Source organism: Parambassis ranga, chromosome 12, assembly GCF_900634625.1.
Source record: "Parambassis ranga chromosome 12, fParRan2.1, whole genome shotgun sequence".
In the NCBI taxonomy this organism is placed as follows: Eukaryota; Metazoa; Chordata; class Actinopteri; family Ambassidae; genus Parambassis; species Parambassis ranga.
The window spans coordinates 11987544-12007897 of record NC_041032.1 but is presented as its reverse complement, the minus strand read 5'-3'; the positions used below and the strand labels follow the sequence as shown (position 1 = coordinate 12007897).

Below are 20354 nucleotides of genomic sequence, written 5' to 3'. Positions count from 1 at the left end.
GCGGAGCTGCAGTGCTAAAGCATCAATCCTATTGGTCAACAGCGTAGCAGGAAATGTTCAGCAGCCAATCACATGCGGCAGAGGTTCATCACGGTATTTGACCCACTGTTTAGTACCTGTCAGCGCCTGAAGGACTTCACAGCGTGGTTTCTGTGTCTGAAGTGGATTTATTAAACTTTAAACATTTTAAGAAAAGTCTGAGTGGATTCACATGGACAAAGTTTAGCACAGTTCGTCCCTCCTGTTAACTGCGCCGGCAGCACTCTGGGAATGACATTTCTTCCAACTATCAGAATGGAGTGGCTGTTACAGCGATGCCATAAAGAGGTGAACTCTGCCTTTCGCTTCGTGCTGCTCCTGTCATGTCTGGTGAGCTATCACTTTTTTAACTTCAAAACTTTTAGTAAAAGTCCTGCGTAAAAATCTGAATGTCATTTGTTCTGGATTGTCGTGCAAACCGGTGCGATGCTGTGCTGCCACAGAGAAGAAGTAGGGCAGATTATAAACTGGTCCCTGCGCCTGAGCCAAGGCCAGTACTCATTTATCTGTGACAGACAGCTCCAAATAATAAGAGGATAAATACTGAATCCAATCCAAACATGGCAATCCCGTCAGAGGGCAGAAGATAATTAAATTGAGTCATAGCTTCCTGTCTTTCAGACATAAAATATCATTTAACCACACATCTGTTGATGTTTTCAACACATCCAGGTTCTGGTCCTGTCTGTGTCCATGTACCCCGGGTTGTGGTCCATCGGGGTCCAGCTTCACTCATTCTTCACTGGGAGCTACGTACCAGGCCACCACTCTGTCCTTCTTATCAACAGTCCCAACGAACAGACAGCCAAGGATATCAGCAGGTATGTTGTACAACACAACACATGTGCAACATTCAAGGGGATTAAATCTCATGTTTACTCTAAAGCTCTAGATTATCCGGCAGATTAGCCAAAATTATTTAAACAAGTCCAGTATAAATTTGCCTTTGTCCCATCCAGAGATGAGACCCAGTGGTGTCAAACACCCCACAGGTGGGGTTAGAGCTCAGCGTTTGCACTCTCCTCTTCTTTTGTTGGCATTTTAAACTGCATGCAAATGAGCTCCATCCATTAAAGACACGTCAGGGGGAAAATAGCCACAGTGCACTTTTCTAGATATGTAAATCAGCTCCTTCAGAACCCCTGGCTTGAGGATGGGGCATGGCAAAGGTGGCAATAAAATATAAAATTAGCTGAGCTGCAGCAGAAAACAAAGTTTGCCGTCTGTTTCTTCGCCTGCATTTACATCATAAAGTCTTTGTGTGATGGGCAGAGTAATGAAGCAGTCAGTCTCACGCTGTCTTGGCTGGCTTGTTTTGATTCTCCTTTCCATGTTTTTTGCTATTCTGTCTTTTTTTTTTTTTTTTTTTTTTGTCCAGGGCAATCATGGAAAGACGGCTGGCAGCCAGTATTAACATTCTCTCCCGGACCTCCACAATGTAAATCACACTTGACCTCTACCTTGAAAAGTCCTTTCTACCCAGCTGATACACACATAACCACGAAGAGTAGCTTACTTATCATGTCTCTCACATGGATAGGTGCATAAATGGACATGCTGATTTCCTAGGAAACCACAAGTTGAATGCTTCTATCAGCTCTCCTATCAGCTGACAGGTGGCAGTTAGGCAGTTTTTTATATGCATGGATTAACTCTACCGTTAATGCGTAACCACAAAATGGAAATAGCTCAGACTTTAGAGGAAGGGGGAACAGAAAGGGACATTTTTACACCTGCAAATAGGGATTCAACCTAAAAATACAGGATGTGATTGAATTAGTTTTGGTGTGAGGCCGTCAGAGTGGTAAATTATGGCATTTATGGTGAAATATGCTAAAACATTGCTTTTTAGTTACATTCTACATCCCACAAAAGCACAATGTTTGAACACACACTGGCACTTTTGCACTTGACACCATAAAAGCCTGTCAGTGTGACGATAACACTGTAAAATCACAGTAGCTGTAATAACTGGTGAGGCCAGGTTAGATTGATGTGTTCTTTTTGAAAGAGTTTTCTATCAATGTTACACAGTTTAATTTTTTTAATACCCTCAATGACATGCGCCTCATGTTTTCTGATCCTTTTAGGTACTATTGGAGAGGCGAAATCCAGGAAGCAAGTGAAATCTTGATGGTAAGCCTGCTGAGGGGTGGCTTTAGCGGTCAGCTTGTTACTCAGGCATGTTGAAAGGAGAAGATCTCTGTAAGATGAGATGTCATTGTTGTTGCAGCTGGTGAAAACAAAGACCTCCAGGATCCAGCAAGTCACAGATTATGTGAGGTAAGAGGTTATACTCAGACAACATTTTTTTGTTAACACTCTGGCATGGCTGTGTTCCAGGTCGACTATTGCAATTCACTGCTACAGCATATAAATCATTCAACAAACAACATGCATGATAATCTGCTGGATAAGCAACACAATCTCAGCCTACTCCTCCAGCCTTTAGCATGCAAGAATACCAGTTAATCCTGGCTTCCAATGGTAGCTAGTTCTACCACGATAATTTAGAATTATGACTGGAAAAATCTTTATTTTCAATTCGGACTGAGGTCAGACTAGATGCTAAAACCCCCTCTTCTGGAGTATTATGATCTGAGGCTAGGTGCTTAGCATGCTACATCAGGAAATATCTGCAATACTGTCACATATTTTGTATACTTTGTTTGTTGTACAGCTTCTCTGTAATATTCATTCATGAAAACATTGCATTGTGGGACTTTTCAAGGTCTGTCCATCCCTATGCAAACCCTGAGGTCCTCAGTTTCCCAGTAGAGGACGGCAGCCTGGCTTACATGAAGTGGATGGATGAAGCAATTCCAGATGACTGATTGATCATTTAAATCACAGCCAATCTCAGCTTGGACTGCATCCCAACATGGAAATGGAGCCATGTGTGCAGACTGCTGTTTGAAGGCTTTGGATCGAAGGGCTCACAAAACATTCTGCTGGAATTACAGTTTGACATTTACACTGTTTTGTTGCTCTGGTCTTTTTCAACAGAAATTCTGTGTACTCTGGAGATTTCAGTCAATTACAGTTATACCTCAGCACTATAGAAAAACACATATTACACCTTGTGCAGTTATTTAAAACTGATTGGCCAACTGCAACAGTGCTGCACACTATGTTACAAGTTAGATGTGGATAAAGTGACCATTTAAAGAAAAGGTGTTAGTATGCAATACATTAAGAAAATAACACTCAGCATCATGCACTGTTTATCTCAGCTCACATGCATTGACACAACACTTCATTATGTAATATTGCTCATGCAGCACTGCTTGATCTGCACGTTCCTCTTTTTATAGAAGCAGGTGTGCAACACAATCACTGTTAAAATGGAAACATGGCATCTTACACTAAACACATCTATAGCAACAGGCTGTTCTTCACAAATAACAAACCACATAATGCCATAGGAACAGTACATTATATATATATATATTTCCATAATTCAGATTCCTGTATTATTCATAGTTGCTTCCAAACTAAAGGTTGCCAGAAAACAGAAATTCGATCAACATTCAGCCTGACAGGAAGTCAAAGCAGTCAGCGTGCAACTACAATTACATAGATTGTCTGTCAGGCTGTAGAGAGGTGCGGAACACAGAGGCACATTGTGCACATAGAGATGTTCCATTCATTTTTACTTGTGTCAAGGATGCAACACCAAGCAGTTTGCCTTGTTTACTGTTTGCACAGGGGGAAAAAAAATAACATAGTGCTGCTGAATTTCAGCCCATCTCTGCTCAGCCTGTACTAATAAAACATTTACTGCAGCCTCAGACAACATTCTAGAGACACACTGGGGATATATACATGGATAAGATTGGCAGTACATCCAGACTGTTTCCTCATCCGCTCTGTGTTTTTACATGTAGTGCTAATTGGGGCTCACAGCATTTGACTGTGTTACTCATTGTAGGTATACCGGTACTTGCTTTTACACATATGAATAAATATGACCAAAGATGTTGCACACATATTATGATGTGCGTCTAATCTGCCACACAAAAGTTGTCAGACATACAGGCTTACCTCATTAAAACCAAAATACACACTAAAGCCTCAGTCTGCAGAAAGTGTTTCCGGCGTGAGGCCCCAACAAAAGGGACGGCAGACATGGTCTTAGAGAGGTGTTGTGTCTGTGTAGTCAGAATAATCCTCACTGTCAGGTCCAGAGATCAGGCCATTTGGTGGCAGTGTGTGTGTGTGTGTGTGTGTGTGTGTGTGAGGTCGTCACTGTAACCACACTGTTTAATTCAGTACGTTTGATCTTGCCATACAAACAAAAGTGAGGACGGATACTTGTGTGCCTTTGTGAGTAATTGAGGCTCTACAATGTGAAATAAAGATTGCCATAAAAATACAATATGTTGTAATTTCATTAGATTTGCACTAGATGGTGCTGTTTCCAAGGTTCAAGACCAACCAATACTTTGACATATTGAATCCATGGAGGTTGGTTGTTGCTTTTGCACTTTGGCTAATAGAAAACCACATAAATCCACTCATTTTTCCACCACAGAAGAAAAGTGCTCATCTCAACACAAGTTTCTATACAATGCTATTATCATTGCACTGGTAATGATACATACTGTACACATACACAATTAGTCTGCAGCTCTCTGCATATAACTACGCTTCGAGACTCCTACGTTCAGTACCAGCCGTTTTAATTAATTAATAGTAGGTATGCCTATTATATGCCGCCTTAAACAGTTCTGACTAATTGGCAGCTAGGAGAAATGCCACGTACAGTATATTATCCACATGAATATTATTATCCAGGTTGTGTAAACACAAAGACATATGGCAGGCTCCTTTTTCTTCGCCGTGTGTGATTAAATTCTCAACGGGATGCAGAGTTAAGAACAGGATAATTAAGAATAATGTGAAGGAAACAGACGTTGATAACATGCTCCCACTGAGCAGTTCAATAAACTGGGTGTAACACACACACACACATGCACACACTCAAGATGTGCAACTAGTCTCCAGTTTATAATTTAACAAGAAATATTTTTGAAAAGTTGGATTAATACACATTTAAGTGCAGTTTTAACACTGTTGATTTAGGCTGTTCATTACATAATCATTTATAATGCTTCACATTTATAAGCCATTTATGGGTTTCCAGATTGTTGGGCTCCCCCTGCAGGATCAGAGTTGTCATTGACACCCTTTTCATTTCTCTCATGTTTACAGACATGGTGCATGTTTCACTGTCACATAATTTTTAATTTCCTGTTCTTCTGTGGTTTTACCTCACTAAAAAAAAAGCATGTCAATGTTTAAAGAATGATTTATCCAGTGATGTGATTGATACCTGATAGGGGTGATAAGCACTGTTTTGGTGACCACTGGTGCCATTTGGAAAAGAGACAGGGGAGGTGTGAATACAGTGCAGGTAGGAGGAATATATCAGGAACAGACACTTTAATAATGAGCTGGGAGGGAACCATTTTTTCCTGGGAAGGTGTAACATGATTATGCAGCACCCAAGATCTGCTTCCAAGGGCAGGTGGTCCACTTTTGGATTTTAGGATTATGCATTAACATTCAAAATTATCTTCTTCTTTCATTTAACAAAAACCTAAACATGTATTGAGTTATATCCCATCACAGAGGACCAAGATGGGATTTTTAAATAGGCTGAGAATGAGATTGTATATTGTATAAGCATAGCCATGGAAGAAATTGAACTTTTCACTAATTCATTTTGAGCATGTGTTCACACGGAGAAATATGTTAACATGCAGCGTACTATGAGTGTCCAGATGGTGTCTGATAAATGGCCAAAGAGTAAAGAAAACAGTGATGTCACTGTCAACAGATGCCATATTTCTTATGCTCATCAATCCATTTTCTTAACTCACTTTGTCCTGTGCAGTGTCACGGGAGGGCTGGAGTCTATCCCAGCTGTCAGTGGGCGAGAGGCATTGCACACCTTGGACAAGTTGCTAGTCTATCTCAACATTCCCAACTTGGAGAAAGCAAGCGAGAAGGAGTTACCATGTGGCTGTTGTTACTATATAGGCTGTCCTTCTACCTAACTGCCAGTACCGCCACATAACTTGTGGCCAGACAATATAAATTGTTGTGAGCCTGTGATGTCACAAAGTTTGAACTCTTTGCAGTTTATGGAAATTGTTAGTGCTTAGCCGTGTCTAAGCACTAACTATTTGTCTCATGCCTTAGTGACCAGGCATGCATAATGACATGCAAGTCTTCAGGCAGTTCACATGTGCACATATTATCCACGGTGTCCTGGAAACAGTTGTTGAATTATAGCTTGAATGCTAAAACTTGTCATCTATCTGGCTTTTAATCAAGTGAAAGAGAAGACATCACAGAAGTAGTGGAGGATGATATTATTATGTGTTATGTTTATTTAAATGACTGCAGAATGGAGCCTTAACGTGCCTGTCTGCACAACTAAAGACAAAGAATATAATGGCACATCTTCTAAGCAGCACCAGCCTCTGACAGTAAGTCTGGATTGCTTATGTGTTGACGTGCTGGCATTTAAGCTGCAAATTCACTAAAGATTAGATCTGCCACACACTGCCAAGCTGATGTAGTGCGTGTAAGCTTTGAATTGGCTTAGTGTTCTGCATTGCAAGGTTACGTAGAGGGGAGGGAAGAGTAATGGCTGAGTGCCTGAGAGAGTAAGCCTACACTATAAGGTGATTGCTTTCTTCCTTTTCCTCAGCACCTCCTCTTCTTCAGCCACTACAACTCCCTCCTTTCCTCATGCTCCTCCCACCTCCCTGCCTCTGTGTACCTCATGAATCTCTATCTGCAGTACATGTGCTTTGTATAAAAAGACACACACACACATCCAGTGTTGCTCAAAATGAGGACAAAAATGAGAGAAATTGAGAATGAGATTGGAGACACTTGGCGAGGTAATAAAGAAGCTCATTTCTTCTACCCATACCTACCTCCTGGCTCTGTTGCTCACTCACTCGCTCGCTTGCTTGCTTGCTCGCTCACTCGCTCCCTGAGCAGCTACACCGTCATCAAAACACACAGTGAGGCGTGCTGGCTTGCTCACTCTCTCTAGCTTGTGGACACACACACATGCACAGTCTTACAATGGAGCAAGCGTTCAAGATGCAGCAGCAAGATGGCATGTCTTCTGACTCCCTGTCAGGTATGTGCATAATGATAAGTGCATGTCTGTCTGTTTGTCATCTGTTCCCATCTTGTTTCACTCATGTAAATTGCCCAGCTTCGCTCTTCTGTTCTCTCCATCTGTCCATTTTTCTGTGGTTTGTTGTTGTTGTTGTGCTGTATGATCTAATAACCATGACAATTATTACTGTGGAAAACAGGAGGTGTGTCTCCATCCATATGGCAGTGCTGAAGGAGTACATTAAGGTGGAGCAGCTCCTGCTACTATGACCGCCTTACTTCCAGAGCGCAGCTGTGAAAGTGCATGTGGACTGGAGAATATTGCATTTTTTTCTGACCTAGATACAATAATATGGCGTGTGCTTTTTTAGCTGCATATTTTTGCCTGAACTTGCGTTGTTTAGTGTGTTGTAGTTGATTGCCAGAAAAGTATTGTTTTAAATGTGTTCTCCCACAGTGTGACAGCAGAATTTGAATGCTGGAAGCAATGGAAATTCAGGTCATGTGTGAATTTTAAACCATCATCAAAGGCAAGCAGCTTAGGGAGAGGAAGAGTGTGTTTACATGTGCTGTGTGTTTGGCCTGTGGAGGATGATAGTTGTCCTTGGTGATAAAGACAATCCTGCTGGATATTGAGTTGGGAACTTGAATGCTTTACTCTTTTTTTTTATTAGTTACATAATTCGTTTGATTAGAGGCAGTAAAACCATAACAGTTGTAAAATTAATTGCCAGTCAGAGCTGAATGCTAACTCACACAGCACAGTCAATGTGACGAGCTTTGGCCTAATTAAGTGTAAGCACTGGGCGTCACTTTGTGTGTGAGAAAAAAAAGTTGTGGGAGACCTAAGTGCTCAGATCAAAAACATCATTTTAAAATTTGATGCAAATGAGGGTGGGGGGGGGGGTTGAGGTCAGAAGAGGGCAAAAAAAGCATAACTGCTCTTACAGAGTCGAGAATAAGAACAAATGAACTCATCTATATGCACATCCACAGCTGCAACACCGTGCTGCCAAAATCCAATAAAGCTCCAGTGCATGTCAGTCAGTGGTAATGATATCCGACACTGCTGCCCTGAAAACATGACAAAACAGAAACAGAACAATAATGTTAACAATGTTAACTTAGCTAGAGATAACAAACATGATCTGCATGTGTGAGCACTCCAGATTCTAATTTTTCTTTTTTTTCTGCTTTTGTTTTATTAATGTGCAAAAGTCTTTATAAAGAGTTAATATTTTTGCATAACCTGTGGTTCACATTACTATGAAATATTTACATATACATACTCTATAAGTGCATTCATGCTTTTGGAAACACGGAATTATGTCTCCACTGATGTGAATTATGTACCTTGAGCACCGGCTGCATTACAACATTATCATTTCATCACAAGGCCCCTGCATCATGTTTTACTCTGACCCTGCTCTTCCATAGTGTGTCACATGTTCACCTTAAGTATAGATGCAGTTCACGAGCAAGGACCACATCCTGAATAGTGACTGAACAGCATTTATTGATCATAAGAAGGGCAGGATGCTGATGATAGATGAGGATGGTGGAGCTGGGTGTGAGCCACAGATAGTATGTGACTATGGATGAAGCGTCCATGATGTCAACCACTGGTTTCTGAAGTGGCGATTTGAGTGTCTGTAGGAGGCTCCGACTGTCCCAAACATCAATATGCATTGGGAATTGACGCCCACAGAGTGAGTTATTCATCAATAGAGACCAAAACCATTTATTTCTGCTATGAAGTTGGTCATTTTTACATTGGATTCTATGAGGACTTGCTTCTGGAGCCAGCCTCTAACTGCACTTTGTAACACTTCTGCATGGGCCTCATCCTTGCCACTTGGTGGGAGGCTGTGATTTGTGGAAGGTTTTGTATTGAGTATTGTGGCTGCTGGGCTTTGCTGATTCCCTAAGAGACACACGTGTGAGTATTTGTGACATTATCCTCAATCATGTCATTAGATAATCATGTCAGGCATCACTGTCATTCCTATATTATGTTTACTTAGTACCTTACATCTCCATATTGTATCCATGTATCATATATTGTGCTCATACCGCGTACTGTACTCTTTTTGGATTATAGTGACACTTATACTTATACTCTGTACTTAACTGCATTTAATGTAACTTAATACCTCTGGCACAAGAATTTCCTTCGGGATTAATAAAGTTTTATCTTATCTCTTATCTTATCTTAACTGCAGATAGAATTTAGTACCTATTAAGGACTGAAAATGCACTCTGTAAAAAACAAAAACGCTGATCGCTGAGTTTGTTTACAAAAGAAAAACATTGTTGTGACTCCACGGCAGTTGTACGACAAGATATAATGTTGTTGTGGCTGTGGCAGTGTTGTTGATTTACCCTCACATCACTCCTGTTCTGACACGGCGCCTGTCACCCGTCACCAGTTTCATCCGAGCTCCCAGGTGAAATCATTATCTGTATATCCTTCACTTCGAGCTGACTCACATCACCTTCGCTGCACTTCATCTGTGCCAATGAACCAGCAGCAGACACACAGCTCCGAGGTGATTGTGGCTGTACAGATGTACTGTGCACTTCACAGACAGATGGGGGTTATTAGTAGTGCGATCTCTGCATAAGGAAGAAAGGCATAATTTACCCTGAAGTGTGTGTTGTATTGGCCTACGGCTGTGACAATAGCTAAGTGGCTGAGCAGGATTGCATAATGTGAGAGAAATGTGAAGGTTCATAGGGAGTTAAAGATGAGAAATAAAACCTAAACCATCAGTGAAAATGAATGTTTAATGCACCACAGAGGTAAACAACATTCACTCTCAGCCTCTTCGACACTTCAGCAGCATTCTACTCTGGTTTTCTTTCTGACAGGAATCTTTTTTTTTTTCTTTTCTTTTTTTTTACAATTGCCTTGGCACAGTTTTCACAACAGTTTGAATGTGAAAACTTAATCAAAGAAACACAGAGCACTGAAAAGAACTGGCAGCCAGCACTTCCTGAAATAAGCTGCTCTGACTAAACATTGGAGACAATCTTCGGAATGATCGATGTTTTTGTTTCAAACTATTTACAAACGTGCACCATTTCCATTGTTGTTCAAGGTAACATCAAGTTAACCCAACACACGGTGCCTCACATGTAAATCATGCATTATTGTGTTTTGCAAGTAATCAAGTACTGAAACATCAGTGTAAACATCAGTGTGAGAAAATCCACAGAAAGTCTCGTTGCTGTCCGGTTGCTGGCACAGCATGCAACAGATAGAAACAAAGTCTGGTTTGCCTTGAACAGATACATCACTGCCCTTTAAATTACTTCCACATAGAAATTTGGTGATTCACAATAGAAAAAACAAAATGGCCAAAGCTTCAGCAGCTATTCTGAAAACCAAGTAACACCTTCCCCTAGTAGAACACACGTCTGTTTTTATACTAAAACTCACCCCTCCACCCAAACCCTCCATGACCACAGCTTATATTGGAGCTAAGCAGGTGCCAGCAATTGAGCTTGATTGCCCGAAGAGAGAGAGAGAGAGAGAGAGAGACAGAGAGAAACATCAACATGACACCTGAGCCAGGACTTTAAAAAGGGAGAATGTGGATTCAAAGTTGAAGGGGGTGCTCATATGAAATTGTCATATTTCCAGGCCACATGTGGTTGTATCTGCTGCACATGCTGCATTTTAAATGTGTTGTTGGACTCATTAATTAAAGAGAGATAGAAACCTATGGCCCTATGACAGGGGACGCCAAACCAGCTGGGTGCCATCATGATATGAAAAAAATACTTTTCATTCAGTATCTGTAGGGGTGCAGTGTGCATAATTTGTCTTTCTAACTTTAACTTTAACTGAGCTAAAGATTGAGTTTCAGTTGAACTTTCCTGTTCATTTAACCCTTTCCACCCTCATAAAGCAGCACAGTCGATAAGTTCATTTTCAAACAGGAATGGATCAGAAGCTAGCAGAGAGAGTTCAATGTCTGGGTCAGTCCGTATAACAAAAAAAACATCCTCTATTCCTGTCAAGTGCTGCATTACCTACGCAACTCCCACTCATCAGTTACAGTAGCAGAGATAACTCAAAATCTACTATTAAGTCAAAGCTATAAGTATGAAGGTAATCTGAATTCAAAGGGCAGAAAAGAGAAATGGCTCCCACTGCTCCATTCACTTGTTTGGTATTCAGAGATCAGCTCTCCTCCTCTGCTTTTGTTGTTGCCTTATCATCACATGCAGGCACACAGGGACACAGTGTTTCTTGCAGGCTGTGTGTTTTCACATATACTTTTCACAGTCCAGTTGTTCCTCACAGAACTTAACAAATGGACATGTTGGGCCTCAAACATTGTCTCAATAACAGTTCAGGAACAAAAAAGAGGGGAAAGTGACGGCTTGTTAGCGCCAAGCAACAACCACTTGTAACTGTGTGTGAGTGAGAGTGAGTGACAGACTATAAGTGGGTTCTTTAATGAGTCAACAGGTGTGCCAGCTGACACAGCAGTAGGAATAAATTCACTCTGGCCAAAGATGCCATGTCTTAGTAATAAACAGCTTGTGACCTTTTTAAAATTGCATCATTTGGCACAAATCACTGAAGAAAAGAGCAGGTTAAAGGTCATGGTGACCTCACAAATCATATAAATATTACGATTTTACAAGCACATGACAACATAAAATGATGATGAGAGGATATTTATATATTTTATATCCAAAAATGTTAAAGGTTAAACCTAACTGTGACACCCCAAAATAGTCGGACAGACATGGGTATAAACCAATGACTGTATATACATGATGAACAATGTGCTTCTGGCTCCACCCATAAAAAAATGGGGCCAAAATATTTTGTTGATGGGTGCTGCCATGTGGCAAAAATGATGCCATCTTGGAATCAGAGCCTGCATAGACAGTGGAGGTCAACGGGTGAAGTTGCATCGTCAATGATCCACCTGAAAACTTACCCATTTCCAGTAGCTTCAATATATATGTGATAGAAAATGTACACCTGAACACAGCAAGACGAACGTCACAACATTTCCCTCTATAGGGCTATTTTATGGCGTCTTATTTTATGTAAGATCAGTACACGACATCCTGTTGTCACTGTATCATATTTGCTCCTCAAGCTGTCAGCTGCTTGGGTTCTATCCGCACCACAGTCTCAGAGAAAACGTCCTGTGTGTTTGCCAAGTAAAGAGACAGTGATCAAGTCATTTTTGATCATGACTTCACAGGACGAAGCTCCAACTGAAGATTGTAGTTTAATCAAAAGCAGGGAGAACTACAGAAATTGCCTCAAATGGTTGATACATTTCATCTAATATCTCCACACATCTTTAGAGGCATCTCTCTGAGCCTGATAGCTATGGTTAAATAAGCAGTTGCTGGTGGCAGTGTGACACACTCTACAGCTACAAATGCTGCTTGTGGGTTTTCATCTCAACCCATGTCAAGAATAGATTGCAAAACTCTTGTTTATTTGTGCATTTGCACCCTTCAAGTCTCCTTCTGACAGGCAAGCTTGTAGTGTGGCATTTCCGGAAAGGGGGGGGGGGGGGGGGGGGGGGGGGGGGGTGGGGTCAATCATCATCTCTGCATGCGGCCTTACCGTGTGGCCTTTTTGCAGAGTTGCTTTGCATGAGCAGAAAACAAGATGAAGCTTTCCATCAGCAGCACACAGCCAATCCAGAGGCTCTAAATCTCTCCAAGCTCCATCGGGGCATACTGGTGCAGCCAGCAGCACGTACACAGGGAGGATTTATAACTTCCTATTTAAATGGATGCCTCTCTTCCTAAGTGCTTCCTCTGCGGTTTATGATGAGCACTTTGTTTAGACGCCATTTCCATTGTCAGTCTGTGTTTTTGAAACATTCTGTTGAGCTTGATATCTGTGGTCATTGAAATGAGAATTGACTTGAAGGTGTGGCCTCAGATAGGAGCTAATTTTATCAGCTTATTCTCCTTCATATCTTGGGATGACTGTGCACATGCCAATAATGTCCGTTTTCTTGGACAGTGCTAGTGAAACAGGTTAGAAAGAGGACTGAGGATTTAAAGAAGAATACACAGACACACACACACCCACAAATAAATCATGGCTGTGCCACCATTTTTGATGTTAGAGTCTTTCCAATCAGTCAGCAAGTGCGAACGCAAGGTCACACCTAAGCGCAGCCATAATTAACGGATTAGGTGCATCTGTGTTTGGAAAGAACCCCCATGAGAACGGCTCTTTCAAAAGCTTAACAGAGATGATTTTTCATTAGTCTTTTCTTTCTATTTCTATTATCATACAAAGGTAACATGGTCAAGATGTAAAACATGTGAATATTGTCTATACAGATGGACATTTTGGTCAAAATAAAACTATTCCAAACTCCAGTAAGAGCCTGATTCAGGTGACCTGGATGGAAGGCTGAAATCCATATCATGTAGGAGGTGTAGATGTGTGATTTATGTGATGTCAAATCAATATTTACCTCTATATTTTCATAGAAAATTCAGCAAAAAAAGTAGATAAATTTAAGGTCTGGCTGTTTTTGTCAGCCACAATCCACTTGGTATTTCAAGCATCCAGCCTACATGCTGCCTCATACCTTCTGAGTTCCTATACCTCCCATTTTCCCTCTGCTTCTTTCAAACACACAGATGTCCTGGAAGCATCTTCACCAAAAACCTCGAGTATTGATTTAAAACTGTTAGAGCTTTTGTTTTGTTCTATCAATATCCAACCGGAGTACTCTGTAGCAGCCACTAAGCAGTGGGGATTCAAGCAGAGGGAGAATAAAACGGTAACATTGTGCAGTTATTGATCCTCTGTTGCCATGTAAAACACAGGAAGGAGCAGCACACCATGGCTTTATGTAAATACCATGTGGCCATGCTTGTCATATGAGTTAAATGATCTCACTGCTATCTGATTGGAATCCTCCTTATTTTGTTACTCGACAACTTATTATTATTTTTACTTCATGATACATAATATGTATTTTATTTTTTATATGTCTATTTAAAAACAAATGTATTTTAATGTTTTACTTCTGTATCCCAGATCAGACCAACTCACCTGCTTTCAATCAATTAATTAAGCTTTGATGCAGTTCCGCCTTTCGCCACTAGGTGACCGTAACCTCCGGTCTTGAAAAAGTCACTATAAATATGCCCGGATGTCGCGTTAACCAGAAGCTAAAGGTACCTAATGCTACCACCATGAAAGGGGTATATCTACCTTTTTGGCTTCGTGGGTAAGGAATTATGCACATTTGAAGTGTTTTCTGTTGTTATATAACGGTTTCATACTTTGTTGTTATATTGCGTAGCTGTGTTTGGCTAATTGTTTAAGCTAGTTTTCCAGTAGAGCTAACAGGGCTAATGTGTTGAATGTTGAACGTTATATTTTTTTGGGTAACGTTTATATAGTTATGATGAGCAGGAAAAAAAATCTATATCAAATTAAACCCGGGAGGCAACCAGGAACAAGCCATGCTTACCAAAAGATAACGTTAAAATAAATAATATCTTCATTATGTCATGTGTTCTAACAGCTGGTGAAGGTGCTGTGCCGTGAGGAAGAAGCAGAGTGTGCATATAAACCTAGTCTAGAGTGAGCAGTGCAGTATTGATCGAAGCAGAATATGTACCTGTCACAAGCTGGATCAATAATTCAGCCAGGGAGTGGAATAAAAAATACCTATGATTTATATCATTTCCATGAGTTGGCCTTGGGTCTCTCTGTCAGAAAGTGTCTGAGGGTAAAGAATTGTGTTGCATGGATATACTTTGCCAGTGTGTGCCTTTTATTTTCACCCTTTTTTTGTCTAGTTATCAAACAGCTGTGTTTGTTTAGAGAGTAGAAAATTGAGACTAACCAAGCAAAACTGCAGCCATCAAAAGACTTTCTCCATCTTTCTATTTCTTGCCTTTTGCCTCTCTGGTTTATTTATTCCTGTCATAATTCTAAAGCTTGCATAGCAGATGTTGACTCGCACAATTTAATCAACACCAGATTAAAAACCTGTCCTCAAAGCAGCTACACTAAATAGAAAACGCAGTGTGCTTGACCTGCTCCTGTCCACAGCATGACTGTAAGCTGATCAGACAGTTGCGGTGTGCAGAACTGTATCTCAGTGTATGTTTGTACCTTAATGTGTTTGTACACTTGTGACTTAGCCTTATCACTGTGACATTAGAGCTTATCTGGAATATGAAGTAGTCACTAAGAGACTATGATCAAAGAGACGTAACAACCAGGGTTGTGACAACCCTAAACCCAGTGTGTGCAGCGTACTCGGTACACAGGAGCTTTAATTCCACAACATTGTAAATTTAAGAAACTTATTGTGGAACGTCTCAGTGCATTTAATATTCTCTGTGTAGATGAGCACGACTGAAGAGTGTCTTAAAGTTCTTTTACATTTCTAAGATCAGAGATCAAAAGAAACAGGAATCTTCTACCTCTTTTAATTAGTCATCTTGTGGTGTTCTACTTTTTTAAAATCAAGTATGGCTATATAGTTGAAGCATGTTATATATTTTACATTATAAAACACCTCGTAGCATCGAGCAGGGATGCTTCTCTGCATGAGTTACCCTCTTTACGACAAAAGCAATGCCTTGTGCTGCATGGTAAGAACAGCACACTCTGACCCATATACTCCACTCATTAGCTTCTAGCTTCAATACACAACACAGCCCACAAGAGATGCAGCAACAGGTGGTCTAGAATGTCACAGTTTCCATCACAGTTCTATTTTCTTGCTATATGCAGTGTGTAGAGGGGTAAACATGGTTTTGAGACTTGGATCGCAAAGGGTGATTAATATGTTTGTGGTCTGACTCTGAGGTTGTAAGAGTTTTATGGTGGAAAACGGGCTGCTGAAGTGAGCATGTGTGAGAAAGTAGTGCCTCCTGTGTCAGGCTACAAACTTCCCAGTCACCCTTCTGCGTTGACTGATCCCGTCACGGTCTCTCTAACAGTATAACCCATGTATGAGCCTTGATGGATATGCAGCCCTTGTGAGAAAAGTGTGCTGCTTTTCTGAGATGTATGTCACCGTATCATTGCAGATGCTAGAAAATCCAATTTATGCCTGTCTCAGTCTTTTTTAAAATGTATTCTTTCTTCACCTGGCATCCACAGAGTGATTGAAGTGGGAAAAGAAGCTAGGAGAGGATGCATTAATCATTACCTCTCTGGTGACATTTCTGATTAGGAAGAGAGTTTTTGCATTCACTGAGCAAAAGTTATTCACAAGGTGAAAATAACATTTTCTCACATTGATTGCCCATTTAACAAATCCTAATTGCTCACTCTCTTCTGCTGCCATCATCCATCATTCTATGGATACTTTTTTTATTATATACCAATTTCTTTTCATTCTGTGCTGTTAACAACTCTGATTGTCTGCAGCTGATATCTTGTTACTCTCTCTAGATATGCACTGTCCACTGAGACACCGGATGTTGCGTGGCCATTCTTATGAAGAACGAACAGCGTGGAACCCGAAGTACTCTGCGGTGGCTGACTGTCAGATGCTGCTCCTGAATGAGGAGGAGGTGGTGAGAGCAGACAGTGCTGTCTGTTGTCTGTCATGTTTCTCTGTGTGCCTGTTCTTGCCAGTTCTGTTTTTTTTTGTTTTTTTTTTTTTTGCTTTGGTGATTTAATTTTTTCCTTTTCCTTTTATTTCCCCCTGCCACCTATTTCCCTATAGGTGTGTATGAATTTAAAAGTCACAGTCTCAGCAATGATAATAATTACTATTGACTACCAATGGCAAAATGTAAGCCCCCGTAATTCATTCTACATTAAAATTCATCTTAGCCAGGTTAGCTGAGCCTTGCTTTTGTCTGTGATTAGTGTCATGCTGGATTATATGCACATTTCTGTGAGATTAGAGTTTTTGTTGTAAAGTGCAAATCAGGAGTCAGCATGATAATGTGAATTTTATTGTTCACTCTGCAGTATGCTACTCAGCTTTGTGTGAGCTCATATTCAGGGCACCCACATTCCCGCCAAACGCCCACACAGGGTTTTCATCCATTTTTGCTTGTCAGGGGTCTCTTCACAGAACTGTGGCTAATTGCAAGAGGTTTAGAAGATAAATAACTAACTAAATTATAGCTCTCTGGAGGAATTTCACAATTTCCTTCTATTATTTTGAAGGCATCAACAGGAAGAGAAAACTGCCTCTCTTTGGGATCTAGCAACAACTCTGTAAGTCTGGCGAGTGTCCCACAAAATCACCCAGACAAGCCATATTTATTGAACTTGCCAAACCTTTTTATATACCAATGTGACCACTAGAACTGGGACGAACCGTGAGGCCCCAGTATTTCCTTTTGTGTTTCAATTACTAAGGTATGGCTCACTGAAATAGATCAATAATTGCATGAGGGGAATTATTTCAATCCACTCAATTGGCAGCATTTTCGTATAGCGGTGTGTTGCTTTGTTCCCACAAAGAACTGCTTATTAAATGCATCCATCTAGAGACCCAGACTCTAGAAGGTCATCTTTAACCCTGCTGGATTTCTGTTTCATGTCAGCAAGCTGCAGGTCAAAAGAACGATGGAGTCTTATATTGGCTTGTTTCAGGCGAAATAGGGATGACATGATTTAGACGGCTAAACAAGCTCCAGTGGGAGGATAGGTCAGAGCATTTACTCATGTCAACATGCAAACAAACCAATGACATGGGAGTGACAGGATATTTCAGTCTTGTCTTTGGGTCTTTAAGTGTGATCGATTGATTTAAAGTTAGGAGCAAAATTTCAAAGCTAATCAGACTGCTAGAATGCATTACTAGACACTTCTCTTCAGCCAAGGCATCCGCAGCTACAATTAAAATGGCATCACTGTGAAAATGGCAACCATTAGCTCCCTGAAAGAGGTCTGAATAGTTCTTGGATAACTGATGATCAGTAGAACAGGATGACACTAATCAGCTCCTTCTTCATCCTAGGCCACCAGCTTATCAGTCACCTCTTTTTAAATGCTTTATTTATGGCCTGCATGTTCTTCCAGTCAGCGTTGTATAGTACCATCAGCAAACACCAGAGTAAGAGGGAAAACAATCAATGTGTAGAAGAAGTCTCTGGACAAAAAATGTTGGTTGATTGTTAGCTGTGAGAAGAGAACTAAAGGGTTTTTATTGTTACTCTTCTGTCTTTTGTTTCAGACTTTAATCTTTTTGCTTTTTCTCTTTCTTGTCGAATTGTTTTTGTCTTTCCTCTAGTCTATTTACATCTTCACACCTGTTCCTGTTCTTCATTATAAAACAGAATTAGACATGCCTTATCACTAAGACTAATCAGATGCTGATATCGTGTAGGAAATTGCTCAGTTAATAAATAAATCATGAAACAAATACTGCATATACACATGCAAGGTAAGCCAAAATGAGGAGAGTGAATGCACAAATGAGAGGATAACAATTTTAGCATTCAGAGAGCGTGTCACATTGCTAGAGGGGTACAATGTGAAGGTAATAAAATTGGGGAAAAAAGTGATTCCGGAGGGCTTTCAGGAGTTTATACCTTGCTCATTTTCACCTTCAGATTGTTGTGAAGCTTTCGATTGTTCCTTGAGCCCACGGAGGACCCTGCACATACAGTGATACAGTAGCTCTGTATTATTGTTCTATTTCCAAGCTGCACAGGATTGCCACTAAAAGAAAGCTTAGAGAAAAATGTCCCACTGATAAATTATAACTCTTTTTTACTGAGCTGAAAAATACATCATTGGACAAGAAGAATAATAATTTATTATTAAATGATTACATTTGATACTAAATCTGACTAGGCCGTGAAGTACTGTACTGTACAAATTGTTGCTGTGAGTAGTGGTTCACATTACAGCACCAAATGCTTAGTCACTATAGCTCAGACTACTAGACATTGTCTTTACGTCAAAGCTGGTGTCAGTGAATGCTGTTCTTAACCTTAAAGTCCCACGAGGCAAGTGAAGAGGACTCTTTCAGAGAGGATCAGAGAGATAAACAGACGGACATGGAAAGAGAGGAACGGAGAAAACAAGACAGTCTTTTTTTCTGTGACTGGCTCACTTCTCACCCTTCTTTCTCCTTTGTCTGTTTAATCTTTTGGAGACAAACATTTGGTATGCAGGCTATAGGAAGATATGAGCTGACACAGACGGATGTGCTGCTAATGCCTGCTTTGTTTTATTCAATAAGTACTCATTCATCACAACCACTGACACTATTGTGTGCTGTTGGCCTGACCTAGTATTAAACATGGTGACCAGAATGCCCACAACAACATAGATAAGAGACCTCAGTGACTATTCATACATTTCTTAGAGCAACCATTTTTCTTCCTGCTAGTGTTCATTCTTCCTCTGTCGGCTCTTTTGTTTAATCTATTCAGGATTTTATCTGCCTGCTGTGTGGCCTCCTTTCCCTCTCGTTCTCAGCAGATGTGTTTCTTTTCCCTTCTTTTCCTTTACAGGAAAGACGCTCTGCGTCATGCAGGGTCCATCTTCTACGACGCACCATCAGTGTTCCAGTGGAGACACAGTTTCCAGAATTCCACAGCCAGATGTCCACAGAGAGCGGTAAATGGCCCGAGGACATACCTTTGCAGTAATCAGGACACACTCACACTCACACATGCATATGATGGAAATACCTACATTTTTGAAACATTTTAATTAAATTAAAATAATTAATGACTCAGAAATCAAATATTTAACACTGGATTATACACATATAATAACAGTGAGTTAACACTGTTGAGGTTCGTAGAGAAGGTTGAAGCAAGGCGTCTGGACTTGTAGAGTTTTCTAGAAGACGTTTCGCTGCTCATCCAAGCAGCTTCATCAGTTCTAACTTTGGTGGGGAAACATGGTTGACTGAGAATCTTCATCAACTGTTGAGGTTGTAGACAAAGCTTTTTTGGCTTTGTTTTGGTTACATTTTTGCATTTTTCTCTGGCCAAAGCTGCAAAAATACACCCTTGAGTCAACTTCAAGCATGCTCATCGCAGTTTACTCCTCATGCTATCAAGCCTCACCGACCTTCTACTTGATATCCACTAGATGGAGCAATTGCAGCGTAAATGCGCTACTCTGCATTTAGGAGGCTTTATTTCAACCACAATAAAATGTAGTGCTTCTTTCCCGGTTGCTTTCATGACAGTTTGATAATACCAAT

At 40.6% G+C, this 20354-nt stretch overlaps 2 protein-coding genes across 2 annotated transcripts; both read left to right on the top strand.

Moving 5' to 3' along the window:
• Nucleotides 1-130: 130 nt before the first annotated feature.
• On the top strand, nt 131-3443 carry LOC114443977 (protein CutA homolog). Its single transcript, XM_028418370.1, has 6 exons — nt 131-369; nt 712-860; nt 1418-1477; nt 2130-2175; nt 2273-2322; nt 2771-3443. Exons 1-6 carry the CDS (start codon nt 271-273, stop codon nt 2871-2873), a joined length of 507 nt encoding a protein of 168 aa, XP_028274171.1. The 5' UTR covers nt 131-270; the 3' UTR covers nt 2874-3443.
• Nucleotides 3444-7146: 3703 nt separating this feature from the next.
• Nucleotides 7147-19788, top strand: LOC114444113 (ras/Rap GTPase-activating protein SynGAP). The gene is made up of 3 exons (XM_028418516.1): nt 7147-7204; nt 16619-16743; nt 19651-19788. Exons 1-3 carry the CDS (start codon nt 7147-7149, stop codon nt 19786-19788), a joined length of 321 nt encoding a protein of 106 aa, XP_028274317.1.
• The last annotated feature ends 566 nt before the right edge of the window (nt 19789-20354 follow it).

Coding starts and splice junctions, on each gene's coding strand:
- LOC114443977 (XM_028418370.1), top strand. CDS start 271: ATGACATTTCTTCCAACTATCAGAATGGAGTGGCTGTTACAGCGATGC. Junction 2,176..2,272: donor AAGCAAGTGAAATCTTGATG/GTAAGCCTGCTG, acceptor TTGTTGTTGCAG/CTGGTGAAAACAAAGACCTC. Junction 2,323..2,770: donor CAAGTCACAGATTATGTGAG/GTAAGAGGTTAT, acceptor GGACTTTTCAAG/GTCTGTCCATCCCTATGCAA.
- LOC114444113 (XM_028418516.1), top strand. CDS start 7,147: ATGGAGCAAGCGTTCAAGATGCAGCAGCAAGATGGCATGTCTTCTGAC. Junction 7,205..16,618: donor GTCTTCTGACTCCCTGTCAG/GTATGTGCATAA, acceptor TACTCTCTCTAG/ATATGCACTGTCCACTGAGA. Junction 16,744..19,650: donor TCCTGAATGAGGAGGAGGTG/GTGAGAGCAGAC, acceptor TTTCCTTTACAG/GAAAGACGCTCTGCGTCATG.